General features: G+C 37.9%; 1 protein-coding gene across 2 annotated transcripts in view; it reads left to right on the forward strand.

Annotated features, from left to right (window-relative positions):
* LOC142243250 (poly(rC)-binding protein 3-like) overlaps window positions 1-18,779 on the forward strand; it is a 1,512,260-nt gene extending 1,493,481 nt beyond the window's left edge. Inside the window, exon 17 of one of the 2 annotated variants that reach the window (XM_075314946.1) lies at window positions 17,053-18,779. In XM_075314946.1, the coding sequence (XP_075171061.1) occupies window positions 17,053-17,065 (13 nt within the window). In that variant the 3' untranslated portion in view covers window positions 17,066-18,779. Of the gene's footprint in view, window positions 1-7,732; window positions 8,058-17,052 lie in introns of those variants that run through there. The other variant, XM_075314945.1, reaches the window with a different exon arrangement.
* The last annotated feature ends 6,786 nt before the right edge of the window (window positions 18,780-25,565 follow it).

A 25,565-nucleotide genomic window follows, 5' to 3' on the forward strand; every position in this document is an offset into this window, starting at 1 on the left:
ATATATTCCAACTCCAAGCTGTATAAACATGAATGCTTATTGGATGAAGCAGATCAGGTGATGTGTATTTGTGTAATGATGAAGGGTATCAACACATTTTATCAAGCAGTGCAGAATTATTAGGCAGCTTGTTTTCCTTAGATAAGGTTTTAACTTATGTATCTTACTCTTTGGTGGACAGTGTCAGCCTTCCTTAACTTGGCCTTGTCTCTGACCACTGAAGACTTTGTACTTCTGGGCACTCCAGGGAGGCTGCAATGCTACAATATGACAGCACTGGAGGATAATGGGTTTGTGGTCGCAGGATAATTAACCCCTTCACGACCGGCCGATTTTCCGCTTTCCGTTTTTTTTTTTCGACATTCTTTTTCTGAGAGACGTAACTTTTATATTTTTCAGTCAATATGGTCATGTGAGGGCTCATTTTTTGCAGAATGAGCTGTACTTTTAAATGAAACCATACGTTTAACCATATAGTGTACTGAAAAACGGCAAAAAAATTCCAAATGCAGAAAAAATGCAAAAAAAGTGCGGTAGCACTATTGTTTTTGAGATATTTTATTCACTGTGTTCACTATATGGTAAAACTGTTGTGTGGGTGTGATGCCTCAGGTCAGTGAGAGTTCGTAGACACCAAACAGGTATAGGTTTACTTTTATATAAGGGGTTAAAAAAAATCGGAAGTTTGACCGAAAAAAGTGGCGCACGTTTTACGCCATATTCCGTGACCCGTAGCGTTCTCATTTTTTGGGATCTATGGCTCAGTGACAGCTTATTTTTTGCGTCTCAAGCTAACATTTTTAACGGTACCATTTTTGCGCAGATGCTACTTTTTGATCACCTCTTATAGCATTTTGCGCAAACGTTGTGGCGACAAAAAAACGTCGTTTTGGCGTTTGGAATTTTTTTGCCGCTATGCCGTATACTGATCAGATTAATTGATTTTATATTTTGATAGATCGGGCGTTTCTGAACGCGGCGATACCAAATGTGTGTATATTTTTTATTTTTTTAACCCTTTAATTTTCAATGGGGCGAATGAGGGGTGATTTGAACTTTTAGGTTTTTTGTTTTTTTTTTATTTTTTAAAACTTTTTTTTAACTTTTTTTTTTTATTTTACTAGTCCCCCTAGGGGGCTATTGCGATCAGCATTCCGATCGCTCTGCACTATCTGCTGATCACAGCTATACAGATGTAAACAGCAGATATGCTCTCTTTCTCTTTTGCTGTGCCGCTGGCACAGCGAAAGTGAAAGCAATTCATGTGTAGTACAGGAGTCATCACATGACCCTGTGCTACCATGACAACTATCGGAAGTCACATGATCGCGTCACGTGACTTCCGGTATCGGGCGGTAAGTATAAGTTTACCGCGATCGCGCTTATAATGGCGCTGTCACATATTGACAGCGCCATTTAAGGGGTTAAATGGCACAAGCAGATAACGATTCTGCTCGTGCCTAGCAGGCACACATCTCAGCTGTGAAAATCAGCTGAGATGTGCGCCGATCGCGGCATGCTGCCGCTGGCGGACCGCGGGCAGTAACATTATGACCGCTAGGACGTAATTTTATGGCCCGCGGTCATTAAGAGGTTAATCTTATCAAACTAATCTTTGGCCGTTAATGTGTCTTTTTTTATAAACGTTTTTTGCGACCCTGCTGAGTATTTGCAACAAAACGTTTGATAGTTTTGGGGTCACATTCCAAAGTCTGTCAATTTTTTACTTTTTAGCGTTAGTTAAATCTCTTTTTTTGGCCCATTTTGCATGAGGAAAACAAGCTGCCTAATAATTCTGCACTCCTTGATAAAGGATGTTGATATTCTTACGCCTCACCCTCCATCATTACACAAATACACCTGATCTGCTTCATCCAATAAGCATTCAAGTTTATAACAGCTTAGATTTGGAAAATGTGCATAAAATGATGATATGGTCAAAATACTCACATGCATAATGTTTCTGCACACAGTGCTATATAAGCGATCAGATGAGGTTCAAGACCCATAAGAAAACAGTAAAATACAGGCAAAAACAAACAAAAGATAGCAAAACATAAAAATGTATACAAATTTGAGTTACCCTAACTTTTTCCAATTAAAAAGAAATGTTAAATTAAAAAGAAATAAAAAAAAAAATAAAAAAGCATTTTTGTATCGCTACATCAATAAAGTCAGATCTATCAAAATTATAAAAATTAATTAGGCCAATTTGTAAATAGTGTAATAAGAAAAAATATTGTAATGCCAGAAATCTGTTTTTTTCCATTGATGTAATACCGCCAAAAAATGCAATGAGAAGCTGTCAAAACAGTATACCTACCTCAAAATGGTATCAATAAAAACAATAGGTCTGGACACAAAAATCAATACCTCAAAAAGCTTTATCGGCTGAAAAACTATCTAAAAATATAACACAAAGAATTGTTTTATTATTATTTTTATGATGTTCTACATTATTTTTCACCACTTAAGTAAAAAAAAAAATATATACAAGTTTGGTATCACCATAATTGTACTGATCTGTAGAATCATTGCAAGGTAATTTTTGCCACACACTGAATACCTTAAAAACAAAAGCGAGGATGCAATTGTGAAACGCCTTTTGTGCTCAATTTCATTGCACTTGGATTTTTTTTCCTGCTTTCCAGTACATTCAATGATAAAATTATTTGTGTCAGGCAAAACAAAAATATGTCTCGTAAAAACAAGCCCTCATGTTACTATAAAGAGAAAAATAAAAAGAGGAATAGCTCTTGGAAGAAGAGAAGAAAAATCGAAAATACAAAAATGGAAAATTGCCCATTGGTAATGGATGGCCTTAAAAAAAATGATCCTTTTTAAAACTTGTTGATGGTTTGCAGGTAGCAATGGAAGGTTTTATTTAAATGGGTTGATTTTCAGTGTAACAATAAAAAAGGCATTAAAAAGGTCACAAAGATATAAGAATGCTACATTAATTACTGAATAAGAATGGTTGGAGCTCCAATTTGAGCTGTGCTCATATATCACATACCTTTGTATTTAACATCATGTAAACATTTGAGTAAAATATCGGGTAACAAAGCTGAAGGTGTTTGTCCATACACATATGTCTATGCAGGTAAATCTATAAATGCTCTGTACTTTTATAGCCACAGATGACCCTATGGCCATTTGGGTATAGAAAAACAGTTTCAGCATGCTGCCACAATCCCTAATGTTTTGGTCTCAAAAACACATTTTCACACCATTGCAAATTGCAGAGTGAGTAAATATTTAGTGCTCAGCTATACAGTTGGTCCAGAAATATTTGGACAGTGACCGAATCTTCGTGATTTGGCCTCTGCAGGCTGCTATTTTTTATTTAAAATGAAACAACTGAGATGCAATTGAAGTGCAGACATTCAGGTTTAGTTAAATGGGTTGAACAAAAATATCCTGTGAAATGTTTAGGAATTCAAACCATTTTTCTTCAAAGCCTCCTCATTTCAGTGGCTCAAAAGTACTTGGAAAAAATACCTTTACCATAAATAAAATAATCCTTTTTAATTCTTTGTGGAGAATCCTTTGCAGGCAATGACTGCCTGAAGTCTGGAAGCCATGAACGTCACCAAATACTGGGTTTCCCCCTATATGATGCTTGGTTGGCCTTTACAGCAGCTGACTTCAGTTGTTGCTTTCTTGTAGGTCTTTCTGCACTCTTAAGCATGTTAAATATATGCTCGATAGGATTGAGATCAGGCGATTGACTTGGCCATTGAAGAATATTCCACTTCTTTGTCTTAAAAATCTCCAGTGTTGCTTTCACAGTATGTTTTGGGCCGTCCAATCAACCTTGCTACTTGTGTTTGAATCTAAGCAGACGTTATAGCCCTGTACACTTCAAAATTCAATCCATCTGCTTCTGTTTTCACTCTCCTCATCAATCATTAGTAAACCAATGCAATTGGAAGCCATGCATGCCCATGCCATCACACTGTCTCCACCATGCTTTACAAAAGATGTGGTGGGCTTTGTATCATGAGCTGTTCCAATCCAATCAGATCTACAAGTGTGCCTCACCTTTTGTGTCCCCCTACTTCCCCATAGATTGTAAGCTTTCGAGCAGGGCCCTCATTCCTACTGTAGCTGTTGAATTATGTGCCATTTTGTTTTGTATTTGTCTATACAACCCCCACCGGATTGTAAAGTGCTGCGGAATATGTTGGTGCTATATAAATAAACTTTATTATTATTATTATTATTATACTTCTCCATACTTTCTTCTTCTCATCATTTTGGTTTCATCTGTCCAAAGAATGCTTTTCCAGAACTGGGCTAGCTTCTTTAGATCTTTTTTTTTTTGCTAAAGTCTAATCAGGCCTTTCTTTTTTTAAGGCTGATTAATGGTTTGCACCTAGTGCTGAATCCTCTGTATTTGCTCTCATGAAGTCTCCTCTTAGTGGTAGACTTAGATACTGAAAAATCTACTTCCAGGAATTTTTTTTTCACTTACAGTGCTGGCCAAAAGTATTGGCACCCCTGCAATTCTGTCAGATAATACTCAGTTTCTTCTCGAAAATGATTGCAATTACAAATTCTTTGGTATTATTATCTTCATTTAATTTGTCTTCAATGAAAAAAAAAATTGTCATAAAGCCAAATTGGATATAATTCCACACCAAACATAAAAAAGGGGGTGGACAAAAGTATTGGCACCGTTTGAAAAATCATGTTATGCTTCTCTAATTTGTGTAATTAACAGCACCTGTAACTTACCTGTGGCACCTAACAGGTGTTGGCAATAACTAAATCACACTTGCAGCCAGTTGACATGGATTAAAGTTGACTCTACCTCTGTCCTGTGTCCTTGTGTGTACCACATTGAGCATGGAGAAAAGAAAGAAAGACAAAAGAACTGTCTGAGGACTTGAGACTCCAAATTGTGAGGAAGCATGAGCAATCTCAAGGCTACAAGTCCATCTCCAAAGACCTTAAAGTTCCTGTGTCTACAATGCGCAGTGTCATCAACAAGTTTAAAGCCCATGGCACTGTGGCTAACCTCCCTAGATGTGGAAGGAAAAGACAAATTGATGATAGAATTCAACGCAAGATTGTGCGGATGGTGGATAAAGAACCTCGACTAACATCCAAACAAGTTCAAGCTGCCCTGCAGTCCGAGGATACAACAGTGTCAACCCGTACTATTCGTCGGCGTCTAAACGAAAAGGGACTGTATGGTAGGATACCCAGGAAGACCCCACTTCTTACTCAGAGACATAAAAAAGCCAGGCTGGAGTTTGCCAAAACTTACCTGAGAAAGCCTAAAACGTTTTGGAAGAACGTTCTCTGGTCAGATGAGGTAAAAGTAGAGCTTTTTGGGAAAAGTCATCACATAGAGTTTACAGGAAAAGAAAGAGGCATTCAAAGAAAAGAACATGGTCCCTACAGTCAAACATGGCAGAGGTTCCCTGATGTTTTGGGGTTGCTTTGCTGCCTCTAGCACTGGACTGCTTGACCATGTGCATGGAATTATGAAGTCTGAAGACTACCAACAAATTTTTCAGCATAATGTAGGGCCCAGTGTGAGAAAGCTGGGTCTTCCTCAGAGGTCATGGGTCTTCCAGCAGGACAATGACCCAAAACACACTTCAAAAAGCACTAGAAAATGGTTTGATTGAAAGAACTGGAGACTACTAAAGTGGCCAGAAATTAGTTCAGACCTGAATCCCATAGAACACCTATGGAGAGATCTCAAAATGGCAGTTTGGAGAAGGCACCCTTCAAATCTCAGGGACCTGGAGCAGTTTGCCAAAGAAGAATGGTCTAAAATTTCAGCCGAGCATTGTAAGAAACTCATTGATGGTAACCAGAAGAGGTTGTTCGCAGTTATTTAGGCTAAAGGTTGTGCAACCAAGTATTAGTCTAAGGGTGCCAATACTTTTGTCTGGTCCATTTTTGGAGTTTTGTGTGAAATTATCAATAATTTTATTTTTGTTTCATTCTCTTTTGTGTTTTTTCATTGCAAGCAAAATAAATGAAGATAATAATACCAAAGAATTTGTGATTGCAATCATTTTCAAGAAGAAACGGAGTATTATCTGACAGAATTGCAGGGGTGCCAATACTTTTGGCCAGCACTGTAAATGATGTTATGAAGGAGTATTTCTTCACCATGGAAATGATTTTGTGATCATCCACCACTGTTTTCTTCCATGGATGTTCCAGGCATTTTTGAGTTCCCAAGCTTACCAGTGTGCTTTTTTTTTGTAGAATGTACAAAACTGTTGATTTGGTAACTCTCAATATATCTGCTATCTCAGATGGATTTCTTCTTTTTCAGCCTAATTATGGTCTCTTTCTCTTCTATTGAGAGCTCCTTTTACCACATGTTTTGGGATCACAGCAACAGCTTCCAAACAAATGCCACACCCGGAATCAGCTCCAGACCTTTTACCTGCTTAATTGATGTTGGAATAACTAGGGAATAGCCCATGCAGCCAATTAAAGAGCTTTTAAAAAATTGTCTAATTACTTTTGTTCCTTTAAAAAAAAAACAAAAAAAAAAACCAGCTACAAATTAAAGAGCTGTAATTCCTAAATCGTTACTGCAATTAGGATTTGAATACCCTTAATGCTGAGAGTCTGCACTTTAAACCCATATTGATTATATAGCTGTATATTGAATATATTTTGGTAAACAGTTAAATATCAAAACTTGGTCCTGTCCATATATTTCTAGACCTAACTGTAGTTTAGGCTAATTGTGAGTGTACAACCTACTGCATCATAGATCGCTATGGTGCTATTAATTGAGGTTATAGAACCAACATTTGGGCTAGGCCTTTCATCGTAATATGAATGCTAACATTGGTCCGCATTACAGCCATCTAAAGGAGTTCAGTGAGTTATGTTGTTCCTCAGTTCCAGATTAGTAGTGAGCAATATGGTGCATCCTGTAGCATGCAACATTGGGTGACACCTCGTCAAATACTTCTTTTCCATTATAAATACTGTTCTTCATTGCATTGTTGGAACTAGTTGGAATCATGTTTTATGTTTATTTTCACTCACTTTCTGTGTTTTATTCTGTGTTGCTTAGTGCTGAATTAGACATACAGCATGGTTACCTCCAATCTCCAAGGTAAAGGCACTATAGAGCTGCAATGTTCACCAACTTGCGCTCCTCAAAGAATCATAGCTTTAAAAGCAGATATTTACTCAGTTGTACGAGCTGCAACTAGAATTATGGTATCATACAAATGCAATATATATTTCTGATATTCAGTGTTTAAACCATGTTTACTCAAAGGGGCTATGTAATCACCCCATAAGAAAGAAAATCAGTATTACTCTACAGAGCCAGCGACAGTATCAATTTGTACTATGTGTCATTTCTGTATAATGTAGGTATGTTCTCACTAGTGCACTAAATATAACATTGTAACCATTATTAAAAGTCACTCTTTTTACAAATTGTGTTTAACTGAAGTGTTTCTGTTTTGTACATATATAAATATACATATAAAAGAAAAACAGGATATAATGCAATGACTTCTTGGCTATTAAGAGCTTACAATAACTGCTGTGCAATGTTCTAAATTATTGTATTTATGGTTTATTAACTCTGAAGTAAAAACTGTTGTAAGAATTTGTGGCCTGCATTTCTCTGCTCTTTTATGCTGGTTGTAATTGAGTGTTATTTTCTTTAATGGTGAGAAGAATTTCCTTTCTTGCTTTTCCCCCCATCTATTTTCTTTCCACATTATAGGCTTTCCTCAGAAGTCACTGGCCTGGGGGCTCTGTAATTTATCCCAACATGTTCGTATCGTAATAGCCTCAAGACAGCATTTTTCCTCGAAAGACAATGGACCTTAAGCGCCTGAGGGATTTCTGCTTGTCATAATATTTCATACTATAGGGGGAAATTGCAAAATGTTTTCTATTCACTTTATTCTTTTGTTCTCCTAAACCATTTAATTCATGAATTTTTCTCTTAACAATCACAATTGTATTGACTGGATACACTCTGTTGTGATTTTTGGGTATTAATACGAGGATTTTCTGCTCAATGTTTTACGTTGATGTTTAGAATATATATTATTGCAACATATATATATATATATATATATATATATATATATATATATATATATAAAAGCATGAAACTTTTGTTTTACAGAATGACTGTATTTAACTATAGATTTCATGGTCAGTTCGATTATTTTGCATATAAATTGATGGCTTAAATTGTTGGCACCCTTCAAATTGTTCCACAAAATAAAGCGTTTGTCACAGAACATTTTTGTAATTACATGTTTTGCTATACATGTTTATTTTCTTAGTGTGTATTGGAACAACACAAAAACAGAGAAAAAGGCAAATTGGACTTAACTTCACACAAAAACTCAATAAGCCAAGCAAAATTGTTGGCACCTTTCCAAAATTGTTGGTAATAGACTTTGTTTCAAGCATGTGATGCTCATTCAATCTCGCCTATGGCAAGTAGCAGGTATGAGCAGTATGAAAATCAAACCTGAAACCACATAAAAAAAGAGGAAAACCTGACAATCTTTGCATTGTATGTCTGTGTGTGCCACACTAAGCATGGAGAACAGAAAGAAGAGAATAGAACTGTCTGAGGACGTGAGAACCAAAATTGTTGAAAAAGATCAACAACCTCAAGGTTTCAAGTACATCTCTAGAGACCTTGATGTTTCTTAGTCCATGGTGCGCAACATAATCAAGAAATTTATAATCCATAGTACAGTAGCTAATCTCCCTGGATGTGGATAGCAGAGAGAAATGTATGAAAGGTTGCAATGTAAGGTAGTCAGGATGGTGAATAGGTAGCCCCAATCAAGTTCCAAAGAAATTCAAGCTCTCCTGAAGGCTCAGTGTTCATCAGTGTAAGCACAAACTATCTGCCGACATTTGAATGAAATTAAACAGTATGGTAGGAGACCCAGGAGAAACTCACTGCTGACACAGAGACATAAAAACAGCTGCACTGCAGTTAGATAAAGTGAACATGACAAAGCTAAAATCCTTCTGGAGAAGTGACTGTACAGATGAGACCAAGATAGAGCCGTTTGGTAAAGCACATCATTCTACTGTTTACTGAAAATGGAATGAGGCCAACGAAGAAAAGAACACAGTACCTACAGTCAGATATGGTGGAGGTTCAAAGATATTTTGTGGTTGTTTTCCTGCTTCTGGCACTGGTTGCCTTGACTGTGTGCAAGACATCATGAATACTGAAAATTATCAAAGGATTTTGGGTGGCGATGTAGTGCCCAGTGTCAGAAAGGAGAGTTTGCATCCTACGTCATGGGTCCAGCAGGAAAATTGACCTGAAACATATTTCAACAAACACCCAGAAATGGATGGAAACAAAGCACTTGGAGACTTCTGAAATGGCCAGCAATGAGTCTGGAACAAAATCCCATTGAATACCTGTGGAGAGATCTTAAAATTGCTATTGGGAGAAGGCATCCTTTATATATGAGAGACCTAGAGCAGTTTGCAAAAGAAAAGTGGTTCAAAATTCAAGAGGTGTAAGAAGCTCGTTGATGCTTATAAGAAACAATTGATTGCAGTTATTTATTCCAAAAGGTGTGCAACCAAATATTAAGTTGAGAGTACCAACAATTTTGTCCAACCCATTTTTGGAGTTGTGCATGAAATTATGTTTAATTTGCCTCTTTTTCTCTGTTTTTTTGTGTGTTGCTCTAATACACACAAAGAAAATAAATGTGTATAACACAACTTGTGTAATTGCAATAATTTTCTGGAACAATTTCAAGGGTATGAACACTTTCGGACATGACTGTGTATACATATATATATATATGTGTATACTGAATATATATATATTCAGTGTGGATATATATATATATATATATATATATATATATTTATACCGTATATATGCGAGTGTATATTTACCTACTTACATACACATGTGTATCCATATGTAGATATATACAGCAAAATCACAAAAGTGAGTGCACCCTTAACATTTTTGTAAATATTTTATTATATCTTTTCATGGGATAACTCTGAAGCTATGACAATTTAATAGAATGTAAAGTAGTCAGTGTACAGCTTGTATAACAGTGAAAATTTGGTCCATAGCTATTAATGTCAAAAACACTTGCAACAAAAGTGAGTACAAGTGAAAACTGCAAAACTATGCCCAAAGTGTCAATATTTTTTGTGGCCACCATTATATTCAAGCACTGCTTTAACTCTCTTGGACATGAAGTTCAGAAGAACTTTACAGTTTCTAACAGAGTTGGTAGATGTTAGAGCCTTGCACTTCTCCACCTTCAGTTTGAGAATACCCCACAGATAAGATATAGGTCTTGAGACATGCTTAGCCAATGCAGCAGCATTACATTCAGTTTCTTTAGCAAAGCAGTGGCCATTTTGGAGATATTTTGGGGGTCATTATCATGTTGGAATACTTCCCTGCAATCCAGTTTACGAAGGGAGGAGATCATGCTCTTCTTCAGCATGTCACAGAACATGTTGTCATTTATGGTTCCCTCAGTGAACTGTTGCTCCCCACGGCTGGCAGCACTCATGCAGCCCGAAACCATGATATACCACCATACTTAACTGTAGGCAAGATACACTTGTCTTTGTACTCTTCACCTCGTTGTCACCACATACTGTTAACACCATATGAACCAAATAAGTTTATTTTAATCTTATCAGACCACTGGACATAGTTTCAGTAATCTTAGACTGCTTGTCTTCAGCAACCTGTAGGCTTTCTTGTGCATCATCTTTAGAAGAGCCTTTCTTTTGGGACGACAGCCATGTAGACAAATTTGATGTAAAATGTGACATATCATCTGAGCACAGGCAAGCTGAGCCCCAACCCATATATCCTTTGCAGCAATGCTGGCAGCACTTATATATCTATTTTGAAAAGCCATCCTCTGGATAGGACGCTGAGCGCGTGCACTAAACTTGTTTGATCTACCGTAGCAAGGCCTGTTTTGAGTAGAACCTGTCTTTTTAAACCACTGTATGGTGTTTACCACCATGCCACAGCTCAGTTTCAGGGTGATGGTAATCTTATAGCCTAGGCCATCTTTAGGTAGAGCAACAATTTTTTGTTTCAGATTTTCAGAGAATTCTTTGCCATGAGTTGCCATGTTGAACTTCCAGTGACCAGTATGAGAGACTGACTGAGCGATATCATGAAATTTAGCACACCTGCTCCCAATTCACGCCTGAGACCTTGTAACACTAATGAGTAACATGACACCAGGAAGGGCAAATGGCTAATTGGGCACAATTTGGCCATTTTTACTTTGGGGTGTACTCACTTTTATTATAAGGGTTTTAGACATTACTGGCTGAGTGTTTAGTTATTTAGAAGGCACACCAAATCTACATCGTTACACAAGCTGTACACTGACTACTTTACTTTAGTGTATCAAAGTGTCAGTTTTGTCCCATCAAGAGATATAATAAAATATGTAAAGAACTGAGGGGTGCAACACTTTTGTGATATAGTGTGTGTGTGTGTGTGTGTATATATATATATATATATATATATATATATATACTTACATAAAGTGAACATGCAAATTATTTCATGCTGAATACATGGTAGGAGTTTCATGTTACAAGAAAATAGAAAGTGCATTAGGCTATGGCCTCTTTTCCTATTTGTCAGGCAAACTCAGGATGACCAAATTCACACTGAAGCATAAAATAAGCTGAAAATTTGTGATTATTTACTAATGTCAATAAAAATAATCTACAGGAAGAAACCATCTAAAAGACCCATCACTGCAATATCCACAAGTTCTTAGCAAAAAATGCATTGGTTTGTTCTTCTTGTTGGGGGTTATTTACAGCACATTTACATAGCGTCAAATTGGGATAGAATTGAGAGAAAGTACTGAATTGAAGAAACTTAATAGTGTCATACCGGCTTGCAATCTTATGCTTCTCTTCAATCAAATGCTTCCTCAGGCTTCTAATAAGGAAAATATCTTAAAAAACACATCAGATAATGCTTTTACCATGTAAAAATGAATGGCACATGGAGAGGAAACATTGAAACACATAAATAGGGGCAGCCTCTATAATTACTGTCATTTATTGTGGAAAAACAGTGTTAGAAATTGTAATATGGGCTAGTCGTGTGCCTAAACTACAAAGACTTTATCAGTCTTGTCACAGGCTGTGAAATATCATTACTTACGACTGACATTCCGACATGCTACATCAGCACCCACAGGGACTACAATAGAAATAATGATTTTTCCTCTGATCGTCATTTGATGCAACTGCCTATAGCTGACGTTTCACAGAGATTTAGCTTCTGCCACAAAACCTGGGTTTCCAAACTACTGATTACTTTTATGATAGCGGCACACAAGCAGTGTCTCCTATTCTCCTTTTATTAGGTGAATGCATTTCTCTGAACAGAGAAAGTGTGCTCTTATGGAAAGCTTGTCCACTGTAATCTATGTAATTTCTTATTTATCACCAGAAAGCAATACAAGAGTTTTAAAGTTAATTTGTCTGCAGATTTTTGCTAAGCAATCTGAGGACAGCTCTGTGCTGTTATTTATTGATAAGGAGGTTTTATCACCAGGAGATAATCATTACCTGGACTATAGTTCACGCACCTGCTAGACTGACAGCGCCCCCTATTCTGATAAGCAGCTCACTGTCAATACAAAATGTACATAGAGAGCCTGGTATGGTGGGGTTAGCTGTCTGAGCGCTGCTACATCGAAGAACTCTGATTGTGTCACAGGGCAGTAAACTGATACATCGTTGAAATCAGGGTCTCTTTTTCTACATCTGCTCTCAGATGAGGTAGGCAAAATCTGGTTACAGATTTTCTTCCATATAACAGGATTGTACGAACATTAATAGAAGAGGTAATAACTTGCTTATGCGTAGAAATCCTGCCACGTGTGTCTCCCGCGAAATACAGAACAAGGCGTTTGAGTCTCCCATTTCAATGCTGTAATGATTGCACAAGCGCACTATCGCTCCATTTGTCTTTCAGACTGCTAGAAAGTGCAGTGATTGTCAACTTGGTGATCCTATATATAATAAATAAATGGGTGCAGATCGGGCTTAACTCCTTTCAAACTGTGGTACTCCAGACCAGTGTTCATGGGATCAGTGGGGTCCTCACAGTTGGACACCCAATGATTAGTGGGTTATTACCTACCCTGTCAATATATTCAATGGATAAACTAGTGAGTTCTAAGGTCTGCCTGTATGCATCAGTCAAAGCCTAAGTTTTTGGTGCTCTACACTTCCCGCCATTCAGGTAAAAGAATAATGAAAAGGAGCTTTGCAAGATCCATGTTTGTCAGCTGCTCATAGCTAAACATTGCTGAGAATACACAAGTTGATGAGAATCGGGGACATTTTAAATGTAATTTCAGCTACATACCAAGCCATGATATATAGCATCAAAAACTTTATTTTCCTAGAATGTATAATTGTAGATCTCAGAACTTACCATTTTAAAAGATTATTAATTTAAGCTTATTCATTGTATGATCAAAAATATGCAATTTCATAATTATCTTTATGTGTCCGATTTACAGAGTTTTCACAACCTGTACATTCTGACAGTGAAAGGGAATCTCCATTATTTAAAGCATCTCTATCCCTAGAATATGTCTCCTGCGTATCTACTGTCACCAGTAGCAGCTTCATTAAACACTGCTTACAGTATTTGGAAGATTTCTCGATTTCCTGTCCTTTAAAAAAATAAAGCTTTGTTTGGTAATATTTAAATCATGTTATAATTGGGTGGTTCAGTAGGCTGATTCTTCATCAACATACAGTTTTACTTCCTAGTGCCTGTAGCACTGTGATTGACAGTCAAGACGTTCCTGAGGTCTGGGCAAATCTGCCAAGTTCAATCACAGATATAATGTACATATATGCAGACTTACCCTTGGTGACCTTGGCCGTTGCATCAGATGGGGTTATAATTTGGTATTATACAGTGAAAGAGCTGCTGGAGACAGGGTTTTCATATTGTAGTGCTATGGAGCCTGCAGCTTCTACTGAAAATGTGCCAGAATTCAGCAGCAGGACAGGAGGAAAACAGAAAGGTACTTGTCAATCAAGCTAGGGGGGCACTCAGAATTTGAAGCCTGAGTACATTTGCACTGACAGCATGTAATTTGTCTGATAAAATGCTGAGTGTACAGAAAGGATTAAAGAGTCATTCTGGAATGGATTTGCAAATAAGTACACCCTCCTCAGGAGGGCTAGGGGATCTTTTAAGGATGTATACAGATTATATTGTTAGATGTGGTGACAGATCCTCTTTAAAGTTAAAAGAAAATTGATCTTATCACATTACTGTTTTATAATAAGTCGTGCATGTGTGAACACCACATGACCACAATTTTTAATCCCAGAAAATAAACAATAAAGGTTCCTTCTTTATGACTTCTGGGAGATATCCTAAAAATACAGTATGTAAATCCTTAAAACATAATACCATAGTACGGGCAAAAAAGGCACAACTCTGTGATACAGGTAGAAGTAGCCTCACACTAGGGAAAAAATATGATCCACCGCCAAATAGGTCAAGCAAAATAAATCATTTGACCCATTTCCACTAATTTAGTGTCCAAAACTTGCAATGTAATATTTCATGAACGTTATCCATGCCTCTTTTGAATTCAACCATAACAATTATTGTATGACACAGAGTTCCATATTTACCTGTCCTTCCAGAAAAGAATTCCTACCTAGAAGACCACTAGACAGTAGATTATTACATTATTGGTTTGTTTTAAATCCATATAAAAGTGCGGACCAGACTAGAGTTAGGGGTACTTTACACGCTGCGACATCGCTACCGATATATCGTCGGGGTCACGTCGTTAGTGACACACATCCGGCGCCGGTAGCGACATCGCAGCGGGTAAAACCTATGAGCGACGATCAACGAGCGCAAAAACGTGCAAAATCGTTGCTTGTTGAAACATCGTTCATTTCCATAATATCGGTGCTGCTGCAGGTACGATGTTGTTTGTCGTTCCTGCGGCAGCACACATCGCTATGTGTGACGCCGCTTGAACGACAAACATCTCCTTACCTGCGTCCACCGGAAAAGGAGGAAGGAAGGAGGTGGGCGTGATGTTCCGGCCGCTCATCTCCACCCCTCCTTTTCTATTGGGCGGCGGTTCAATGACGCTGCTGTGACGTCGCTGGTCACAGCGACGTCGCAGAGCAGGTATGTGCGTGTGACGCTGCCGTAGCGATAATGTTCGCTACGACAGCGATCACCACATATCGGCCATGCGACGGGGTGGGTGCAATCGCGCTCGACATCGCTAGCAAATGCTAGCGATGTCACAGCGTGTAAAGTACCCCTTACAAATCAGATTCCAAGTGCTATTTTCATTGAGAACATAAGAAGAGATAAGCAATTTCACACTAGCTGTAATCTGTCACTTCTTCTGTATTCTTTATACATGGCAAGTCACACAGCTCACTGCAAACATATCAGAGTGAACAAAATAAAAAAGATCATGTATATATTTGTAATATAAAAGAATTAATAAAGGTAATATAGGGTTTTTTGCTTGGAATCGGCTTTGCTTAAAGGGGTTATCCACTACTTGGGCAACCCCTTCTCATTCCCGATGTTTGGCCCCATTAAAATAAAAAAAGCTTATACTCACCTCCAATGCCGGCCCAGTTCAAGTAGTGTCAGTGCTCACATTCCTGAGGCTCCCGTGAAGTTGTGATATCACATGACACCCGCGGCCAATCACTGCCACCTTCTGTTTCCGCCTTCTGACATATGATTAATCAAAAAGAACTGAGAGCTGTCTATGGAAACTTCTTTAAATGTTTTGAGATTGTATAATGAATTTATATATTATTATTATTATATTATTCAACATAATTTAACAAAAATTGGCCATATATTCCTTATGTCAAGTTCATGCCCTATTGACAACCACACTGTTAAAATCTTTCTCTTCTGTATTTAGGACTTGTTGCTTAATAAAGTGATAGCATATTTTCCAACTATGGTTTCTACAGACTAGCCATCTATAGACAGTTTTGTAGGCTTTACCCCACTATCCTTGCTTTTCTTGCATTTATTTTCAGTGTGGTTTAAAGACAACTTTAATTTTAGAGGTAAATATACATTTCCTTCCTACCCTTTCTTTTAACATAGCCATAGCTATTAGCATAAAAATTCCAATAATTTTATGATCATTAATCACCAATATTAATTTCATACTGCGGGACAGAATACTTATTGTTAGAGGAGTTGTCCAGACTCTAAGTGACTTCAGACTGCTGAATCGTGACAGTGTGTGGTGAGCACACTGTCCCCACTCACCCAAGTATTGCCCTTGGGAACGGATGGTCACATAGCCGTGTGTATGTGCTGACTGGAAGCATTCAGCTTCTCTTCACAAAAAACACTGAAATGAAAAAAGAATTTAAAAAAAATTCACACTGCAGATGACAAAGGAAATTTGTGTTGCTAAATATCAACTCATTTGATACAAAGTTGTCACATAAAATATCTCATATTTCCACATACATATGGGAAAATAGATGAACAAATTGGTTGGGTAACCCATACAAAACAATGATCAATTTGATTTACTTATTCTCTTCAAATAGCGACAAAAGCATCAAATATGTTAAATGGATTTGCCCAAAATAGGAAGGTAGAATGAAAATCTGGCTATCTACTCTTGTCTGGGCATTTTGTTTGTAGCGCTCTACTGATATCTAATAAGTAATAAATGGATTTTTCCTGTTGGTCTTCTCCCCCTTCTGTACTGTTGTCTGCTCCTAATTCCTAATATTCCTAATTAATTATACATTTTTAATTTTCAGTATATATTTACTAGCTCAATTTTTGTACAACTATTTTTGATACATCTAAAGCAACCGTGTTTTATTACTTTGATTTAAATGTTGCTTCTACAGAAAAGTCATACAATTCCTGAAAAAATTAGCTTGACTATGAAGCATGAAATATTTGTTAAGTCCCATATTCATCAATAAAACTGTAAGAAAACTCTTTTCTTCTTTTCACAGTTTCTTTTGGTGAATATGAATTAATCCGTATGGATTCAGCTTTACATCGGGCCTTCATCTCCTTGAAAGCGTCAGGAAATTTTGTGTCCATCGAGGTTCACTGCTTGACTAAGGAGTTGGATAGAGCCACCATACTCTGCTATGTGCTTTTTTTCATTGGAAGTAATTATTAAACCGGCAATAGTTTGTAGAATGTCAGTGTGTTGGTGAATGATCATTCTTATGAGAATGAATATAAACTTGCTTAAAAGAAGATGATGACTTATACAGAACACAAAAAAAAGAAAATAAAAGAAGAAAAAAAGACCTTGTAAAATTGCAAAAAAAAAAAACAGTAAATGTGTATTTGCACTCTCCCCAAAATACATTGGTTCTAGCTCAGGTGGCTGATGTGGCTAAATATTTTGGAACATCTGTTTTTCAATTATTCTTTATTTCAGACGAAACAGTAAATACAGTCTGCACCATGTACATTATCTATGTGAAACATTTTGGCCATTCATTTAACTGTTCAGCTACTTCAAATAACATTTTTTTCGTATTTCCTCTTGGAGTCACATATGTGATCAAAATAATGTAGCTCAATCTACAATATGCTGTGCATTACTAATCCTAGTAAGTTAGCCGTTGTAAAACATTTCAGGAGCGTTATCTAAGGGGAAATTATCCAAGGGGCAATTTTTGAGTAAAGCCATTGGTTACTTATCACCTTTATCATGATACAACATAAAGACACACATTAATTCCACCAAGGCATAATGTGCTGTTTTAAGCACACGTTTTACCTTTGACTATCTTGTAAAGGGGATATGTGCCCGTTTTGTATATTCTGTTGCCTCCGCCAGGAATTCTTACTACTGCCCTGAAATTCTTGAAGACACAATCCCCCAGACAGATGACCAATCTTTAGAAATGTAGGTATCTTCAGAGGTTACATGTAAAGGACAGTACATGCTGGACATGTTTGCATCACAGACTCAGGAGCCTCTTCTGAATAATGAATAATCTGTGTTTTGGCTGCTGTAAAATATTTATTTTATAAAGGGCTGCCAAGAAGTTACCCGTGTTAACATGTTATTTATCAGACCTCTATAGGAATGAAACTGATGCGGCTGCAATGCATTATGCTGTTATGTCAGTCAGTATGTGATGGCTGCACCGTCTACCTATTCATTTAAGTTTTTTATTTTTATGTTCAGTGCCCAAATAAATAGCCATTTTCTGCAAGTCAAATATTTAAGCAATGCTCTGGGAAAACGGTAATATCAATACTAGCAATGACTGCAAACTAGTCATTTTGTGATCAATGTGCACAATGTTTCTCAAGCGTGGACATGGACAATAAAAGTGTATGTATATATATATATATATATATATATGTACCCACATATACTGAATATACAGCATATGCAATATGGACCAACTTATTTTGTCATCTAATTAATGTTTGTGCCTCACTTCTTTGTATAAATCTATTATAAAGAGAGATGAAGACAAACTGGAGCTTTGAGGAAGTGAGAAATACCAATATAGTCCATCATCAGAGACAGTCCTAGTCTATTGTAATTACCAGTAATAAATTGCAGCATTCGGCCGAATCTGAAGAACAGAGCTTTAATGTAACTAAATAAAGAAACCTTTTAAGACAATCAAGTCTGGCGTATGTCCAGTATTTTATGCTCTGACACATTCAGAATATTTGAAGAATAAATGTACATTATCTCTTTAAGTCCTGTGTTTCTTTTTCCTTCCATTTTTTAAAAAAAATAAAATTAAAAAGAATACAAGTCTACTAGTACACAATATCTAGAGTGTCTGAAAAGAATACATGTCTACTAGTACACAATATCTAGAGTGTCTGAAAAGAATACAAGTCTACTAGTACATTATATCTAGAGTGTCTGAAAAGAATACATGTCTACTAGTACATTATATCTAGAGTGTCTGAAAAGAATACATGTCTACTAGTACATTATTTCTAGAGTGTCTTAAAAGAATACAAGTCTACTAGTACACAATATCTAGAGTGTCTGAAAAGAATACAAGTCTACTAGTACACAATAGCTAGTGTCTGAAAAGAATATATGCCTAGTACACAATATCTAGAGTGTCTGAAAAGAATACAAGTCTACTAGTACACAATATCTAAAGTGTCTGAAAAGAATACAAGTCTACTAGTACACATATCTAGAGTATCTGAAAAGAATACATGTCTACTAGTACATTATATCTAGAGTGTCTGAAAAGAATACATGTCTACTAGTACATTATATCTAGAGTGTCTGAAAAGAATACAAGTCTACTAGTACATTATATCTAGAGTGTCTGAAAAGAATACATGTCTACTAGTACATTATATCTAGAGTGTCTGAAAAGAATACATGTCTACTAGTATATTATATCTAGAGTGTCTGAAAAGAATACATGTCTACTAGTACATTATAAGAGTGTCTGAAAAGAATACAAGTCTACTAGTACACAATATCTAGAGTGTCTGAAAAGAATACAAGTCTACTAGTACACATATCTAGAGTATCTGAAAAGAATACATGTCTACTAGTACATTATATCTAGAGTGTCTGAAAAGAATACATGTCTACTAGTATATTATATCTAGAGTGTCTGAAAAGAATACATGTCTACTAGTACATTATAAGAGTGTCTGAAAAGAATACAAGTCTACTAGTACACAATATCTAGAGTGTCTGAAAACAATACAAGTCTACTAGTACACATATCTAGAGTATCTGAAAAGAATACATGTCTACTAGTACATTATATCTAGAGTGTCTGAAAAGAATACATGCCTACTAGTACATTATATCTAGAGTGTCTGAAAATAATACATGTCTACTAGTACATTATATCTAGAGTGTCTGAAAAGAATACATGTCTACTAGTACATTATATCTAGAGTGTCTGAAAAGAATACATGTCTACTAGTATACTATATCTAGAGTGTCTGAAAAGAATACATGTCTACTAGTACATTATAAGAGTGTCTTAAAAGAATACAAATCTACTAGTACACTATATAGAGAGTGTTTTCTATAATGTTAGATCAAACTTCCACATCATTGGCATAGTCAGATACAAATTCAGCATCAACATAATTTATAACACTGCCCACACATTACCATCATTGAGAGACTGTGTATCATTCTCATACACAAAAGGCCCATGGAGTGTGGGAGGAAAACAAAGCAAACTCGGACAAGAGTACATATCACATACAGAATGCAAACAAATGTACTGCCTGTAATCATAGTAAATGTAAAAATGTTTCACTGCACACTGTAATCATAAAGCTTTAAGAAGAACTCAAGTGAAAAATTAAAAATAGAATATACCATTACCAGTATTTATCAAAACTGTTAAAAAGTGAAAATGAAACAGTTGCATATGGCAACCAATCAGGTTGCATCTTTTATTTTCAAAATGGTTGCTGAAAAATGAGAAGTAGAATATGATTGGTTTCTATGGGCAATTGCTTCAATTTTCTACTGGTCTCCCTGTATTTTTCTGACATCATAGTTTCAACATTGTAACAGCTTCTGCATGTTCTCTCCATGACAAAGATCAGTGATCAGAGCACAGACCACAGTTTTCCATAACTCCTTTCTAGGTAGAAATCTGTTATAATAGCCTATCTCCAAATAGTTGAATTGTCATGACTAAGTAATGCCTAACCTTGGCCTTACCCGGACAAACCCTGTTCCCCTCTCCCCTTTTCTCTACCTCTTTTATTTCCTTTCCTCCCACCTTTTTAATAATAACAAACACAGTAGGTTTCTTTTGGATAAATTGGCCACAGCAGCCTTTATTAAATAACATTAACATATTAACTAGAACATAAAGAAAGGATCTATGGAAACCCAATCCATAAACCTAGTGCCATCAACTGCTCTCTGTCCCCAATTCCATCTTGCCAATTCGGGGGCTATCCTGTTAAATGGTTCCATCACAAAAAAATTGTCCCTCTGAGACCTTGGTTCAGTAGGTACCTCTGAGTATTTAATTTCGCTTATAAAAAGACAGGGGGTAGTAGGAGATTGACCCTTCCAAGATGGGTCCCTAACTCCCCCCTTTTCCATATGACCAATTGGCTTTACAAAGACCCTTTCATGCCATGACAGACATGTGACACACCCCAGGGCTTTGGGGTACTCGGTCCCAGGCGGTGTATTGCTGGGATATATCACTGGGTGGACATTGCCCGGTTCCGTGACCCTGGGGGTCACTTAAAAAGGGTTATGTAGAAGGGAAAAATAAGATAAAAATAAAAGTTTTTTCATGACGCCACTTGCAGTATGCGACTATATGGGAAAAGCCGCCACTGCAAAGTTTCTTTCTGCTGGGGCTGATGGTATTGGGGAGCTTAGGTGTGATGGCTCACCACAAGTAGAGCTAAGCACCAGGGAAGGATGATGGTGGTTGTAGTATGTTGGTGAATACGCATAGGAAGAATTCAAACGACACAGGTGCTGCTGGTTAACTTGTGTTTACGCACTGGTTTAAGAGTTGCTGCCACCCAGTTTGTTTTGGTCTTTGCCAATCCAGTATTCCCTTTGTTCCAGTGCCAGTGTAGTGAACTGGTGAGCGTTCCTCCATGCACCCTGTAGTCGGTTGGTCCCCGTAGCGTGGAGCAGTTTTGGGGTTCCCTCCTGTTGTCTCCATCTTGGCCCGTACAGCAGGCAGCTTGAACCTCTGGTGGGTCTAACCTCTGTCACCGATCCCAGGTTCCCTCTCTGCTGCTGTGCCCTGGACACTAAAATCGGTAAGATCCTTGATGGTCCCCTCGCCGTGCAGGTAGTTATCAGGCACAGCTGTAACGTCCTGAACTAGGGCCCTGTGCCCCGCCGGTGCTCAGTCCTGTAAGTACTCATATGTTCTCTCCCAGTGACCGTACTCTTTTTTACTCAACAAGCCACTGCACATTTTGCCGTCAGCACGTCAACTTCTGACTGACTTGGTGTCTGGTTACATCCTAACTTCCAAGATGTCTGCCATCCATTCACTCCACTGCCTAGCCCCTCCTCCTCCCAGGTTTCTGAATAGTGAATTGGATGCGTTTCAGCCTATAGGTGACCACCCATCAAGTCCATCTCCAGCCTGTCTCCCGGTTTGAGGTAAAGGGCGTGGTTTGTGTGTGTGTTGTGGTGTTTTACCAGCACTGGACTTCCAAGAATCTGGGGTTAGATGTAGTACCCTGTGGCACCTGACAGTCAGGGGCACCACACATACATGAAACCTTATGCACATATGTTCCTTGACACCTTGACTGCTGCTTTTTCCAGGCCTTCCCTCAACCTTAATGCCCAAATATCAATTCCTATCAGTGACAAGTGAACAGCATCCAGGCGCAATTGCTCCAGAGGAGGAATTTCCAACTCCAGATGCCTGATCACAATAGCCCCATTCATGACCAGAAAACTAGTTACCTTCCCTGTTAACTTTTATGTGAGCTTTGTTCAAAAGCTCAATAGACCAACGATGCCTTCACGTAAGCTGGGTCACAAAATCAGACCAAACTAAGGCTTTGTGTGCATGCTGCGTTTTTTGCAACTTTTTTTGGTGCAGTTTGTTGTCCAAAGCTGCATGTCTCTCCTACTCCCAGCAATGTCTATGAGAATTCAGAAATGCTTTGCGCACAATGCTTCTTCTTGCCTTGCAGTTTTGATTAAAGAAAATAGAAGAAGCGTGTCAATTCTTTGTGTATATTTGTTCTGTGCTTTTTAGCCCTTATAGCCATTGCATACTCTAAAAAAAAAAAAAGCATGGCACAAAAACACACCACAATAATGCACCAAAAACACACTAAAAGGCACCAAAAACTGCATACGTTTTTGGTTGCTTTTTTCGTTACAAGATGCATTTTTCTTTCAGAAGGTGCATTTTTTCGGTGCAGAAATTTTTTGCAGCATGTGCACATAACCTAACACAAGACTGGGGTGAGATGACACCCAAATCATTTTTCAGACCACAACCTCAATCCACCGAATCGATTCATCTTTTTGGAGGCCAAGCTAACGGCTGGATGGTCAGACATCTGCTCTCAAAGCTCCTTATACTTCATAAAAATGGCCTAACACCCACACCAGTAATGGGCCATCTGAAAAAGAAAAGACAACAACCGAACTCGTAAACTTATTGACCTGACTCCCAGCCTACCTATTTTATAACATTGTCATGCGGACTTACAGTCGGAAGCACTCTGACTCCCACCGAGCAAACTTGCGTACCATAGAAGCACTCGGTCCCATCTTGCTGCCTCCGTTGCTGCCCCTATTCTAAACAAATGTGACCCAAATTTTGACCCATTGTTGCTAAGAACTTCTTCAAGATTGATACAAACTGAATTGCAATAATGCCAAAGCATTTGGATGAATAAATAAAGATCCTAGGTTACATCCCCTCATTGCCAAGTGCTGTGACAACTATACTGCGCACTCAAATAAGCCCATAAAATAAATTGCCCACAACTCAATTGCAATTTCATTACCTCCCGAGTGTAATTTTGTCTTCCTCAGAAAACAAAAAATCACCTTAGGCTCATAGACTACATCGCAATATTGTAAACCTCTACTACCACTCACCATTTCAATAATTCTAAAAGCGCCAAAAATGGCTAGACTGATAGCCATCTGAAATAATGTCTTATATCCTAAGTGAGATACCCCGTTAAACGTCCTCAAAAGTCTACACAACAATTCGAACGAAACTGGATGTCTCCAATCACAACTTGTCTAACCTCTTCTATAGCCCTTTAACTTTTGTTGCACAATAAAATCTTTGGTGACATCCTTAACTCGTGACAATTTAAAACAAAAGGCCAAGGAAGCCATGCAACTGTTCAGTACTGATATGGAAACCTTTTCCTTGCATGCACTACCAATTGTACCAAAAAGCAACTTCACTCTCTGCTGGTCCGAGTGGCAAACTCCTATCTGTGCCTCCAAATGTTGCCAAGATTTCCAGACTGCATTATACTTTGACCAAGTACCTGGAGCAACCAATCTCCTAACTAACCTCCATGCTGATCCGACACCAGATTCCAAAGGTTCTTTTTGCCAGTCCATTCTGTGCTGCTTTGCCATATGTGCCAGCTCCCAAAACCGTCCCCATTGAAACTGAGAAATCATGTCAGTGATGGAATTAATGAGCCTAGGCTCATGAGACACCCACAACCACATATTGTCAAACCAATTGCTGCATCAAGTTCACTACCGGAGGAGATTGTTCTGACATGTTGTTGATCCTCTGTACAACACCCATGTTATTACACAAAAACAACCCGTATTATACTTTGAATTTTCCCATGGATAAAGCATTAAACATGGAATGTAGAGAGTAGTGATGGGAGAGCATGCTTGGTACTGCTCAGTACTCAATTGAGTATCCTTGTACTCAGGCGCCATGCTCAAGTCAAGTCCCCGACCTGCATGTTTCATGACTTTTTTCAGCCACTAAATATGAGATGATTGCCTGTCAATCACGGTAATGCCATAGCCATGGTTCCTTCTGGCATTACTGTGATTGGCTGGCCATATCTATATTTAACCCAGTGATGCCAGTGATGCCATGCTCTGGGCACTGTACCTGGAAAAAACATAAGGAGATGTTCTTCTGGAGAAGAGACAGTGTAATATAGCTTGGCAGTACCTGCTGGTGCAACATTGAACCAACAGTGCTTTTCAGGGCTAATTCTACAATAATACCACTCATAGCTGCATTTCATGTAGGGCAAGCTGCTGGAGAAGGGATATCGTAACAGAGGCAAGTAGGCAAGGATACAGACCTTGCAACTACCTAAAAAGCTATTCTATTCTCTAATAATAATACCACTCATAACTGCATTTAGTGTAGTGCAATCTGCTGGAGAATGAATAGTGTGTTAGAGGCATATAGGCAAGGACTGTAGCCTTACAGACCTTTCTGCAGATAGCTAAAAAATCTATTCTATTCTCTAATAATAGGGTTCTTAGCTGCATTTAATGTAGGGTAAGCTCATGGAGAAGAAATAGTGAATTAGAGGATTGTAGGTCTTGAAGACCTTGCTGCTGCACCCTAAAACAAAAAAATCTTTTTCAGGCCTACATCTACTCTATTCTCTATTATTACTGCCATTAGCTGCATTCAGTATAGGGATATTTATTGGAGGAGGGATAGTTTTGTATTAGAGGCATATAGTCAGTGTATATTGCTTTACAGTCCTTTTACAGGTATTCTCATGCTAGGTACAAGGAAGTACCAAGTGTACAGTGAAAGAGAAGGGAACTGAAAGAGAAACCTGTGTCTAGGGAGAGGGAAGATAGTGACCCCTGACCGAACCTACTGCTGGTCCCTGGGGTTCCTCACCACCCTAGATAGGTTCCATACCTATGTGGCAAGCCGGATACCTGACCCTAGGTATCCCTAGTGCTGGGCCCTTATTAGGGAACAGACGGGATGCGCTCTTTGTCATCTCCACTAAACAACTATAGAAGACACAAGGGGGACACACAGGGGAAAAA

This window comes from Anomaloglossus baeobatrachus, chromosome 6 (genome assembly GCF_048569485.1).
Source record: "Anomaloglossus baeobatrachus isolate aAnoBae1 chromosome 6, aAnoBae1.hap1, whole genome shotgun sequence".
Lineage (NCBI taxonomy): Eukaryota > Metazoa > Chordata > Amphibia > Anura > Aromobatidae > Anomaloglossus > Anomaloglossus baeobatrachus.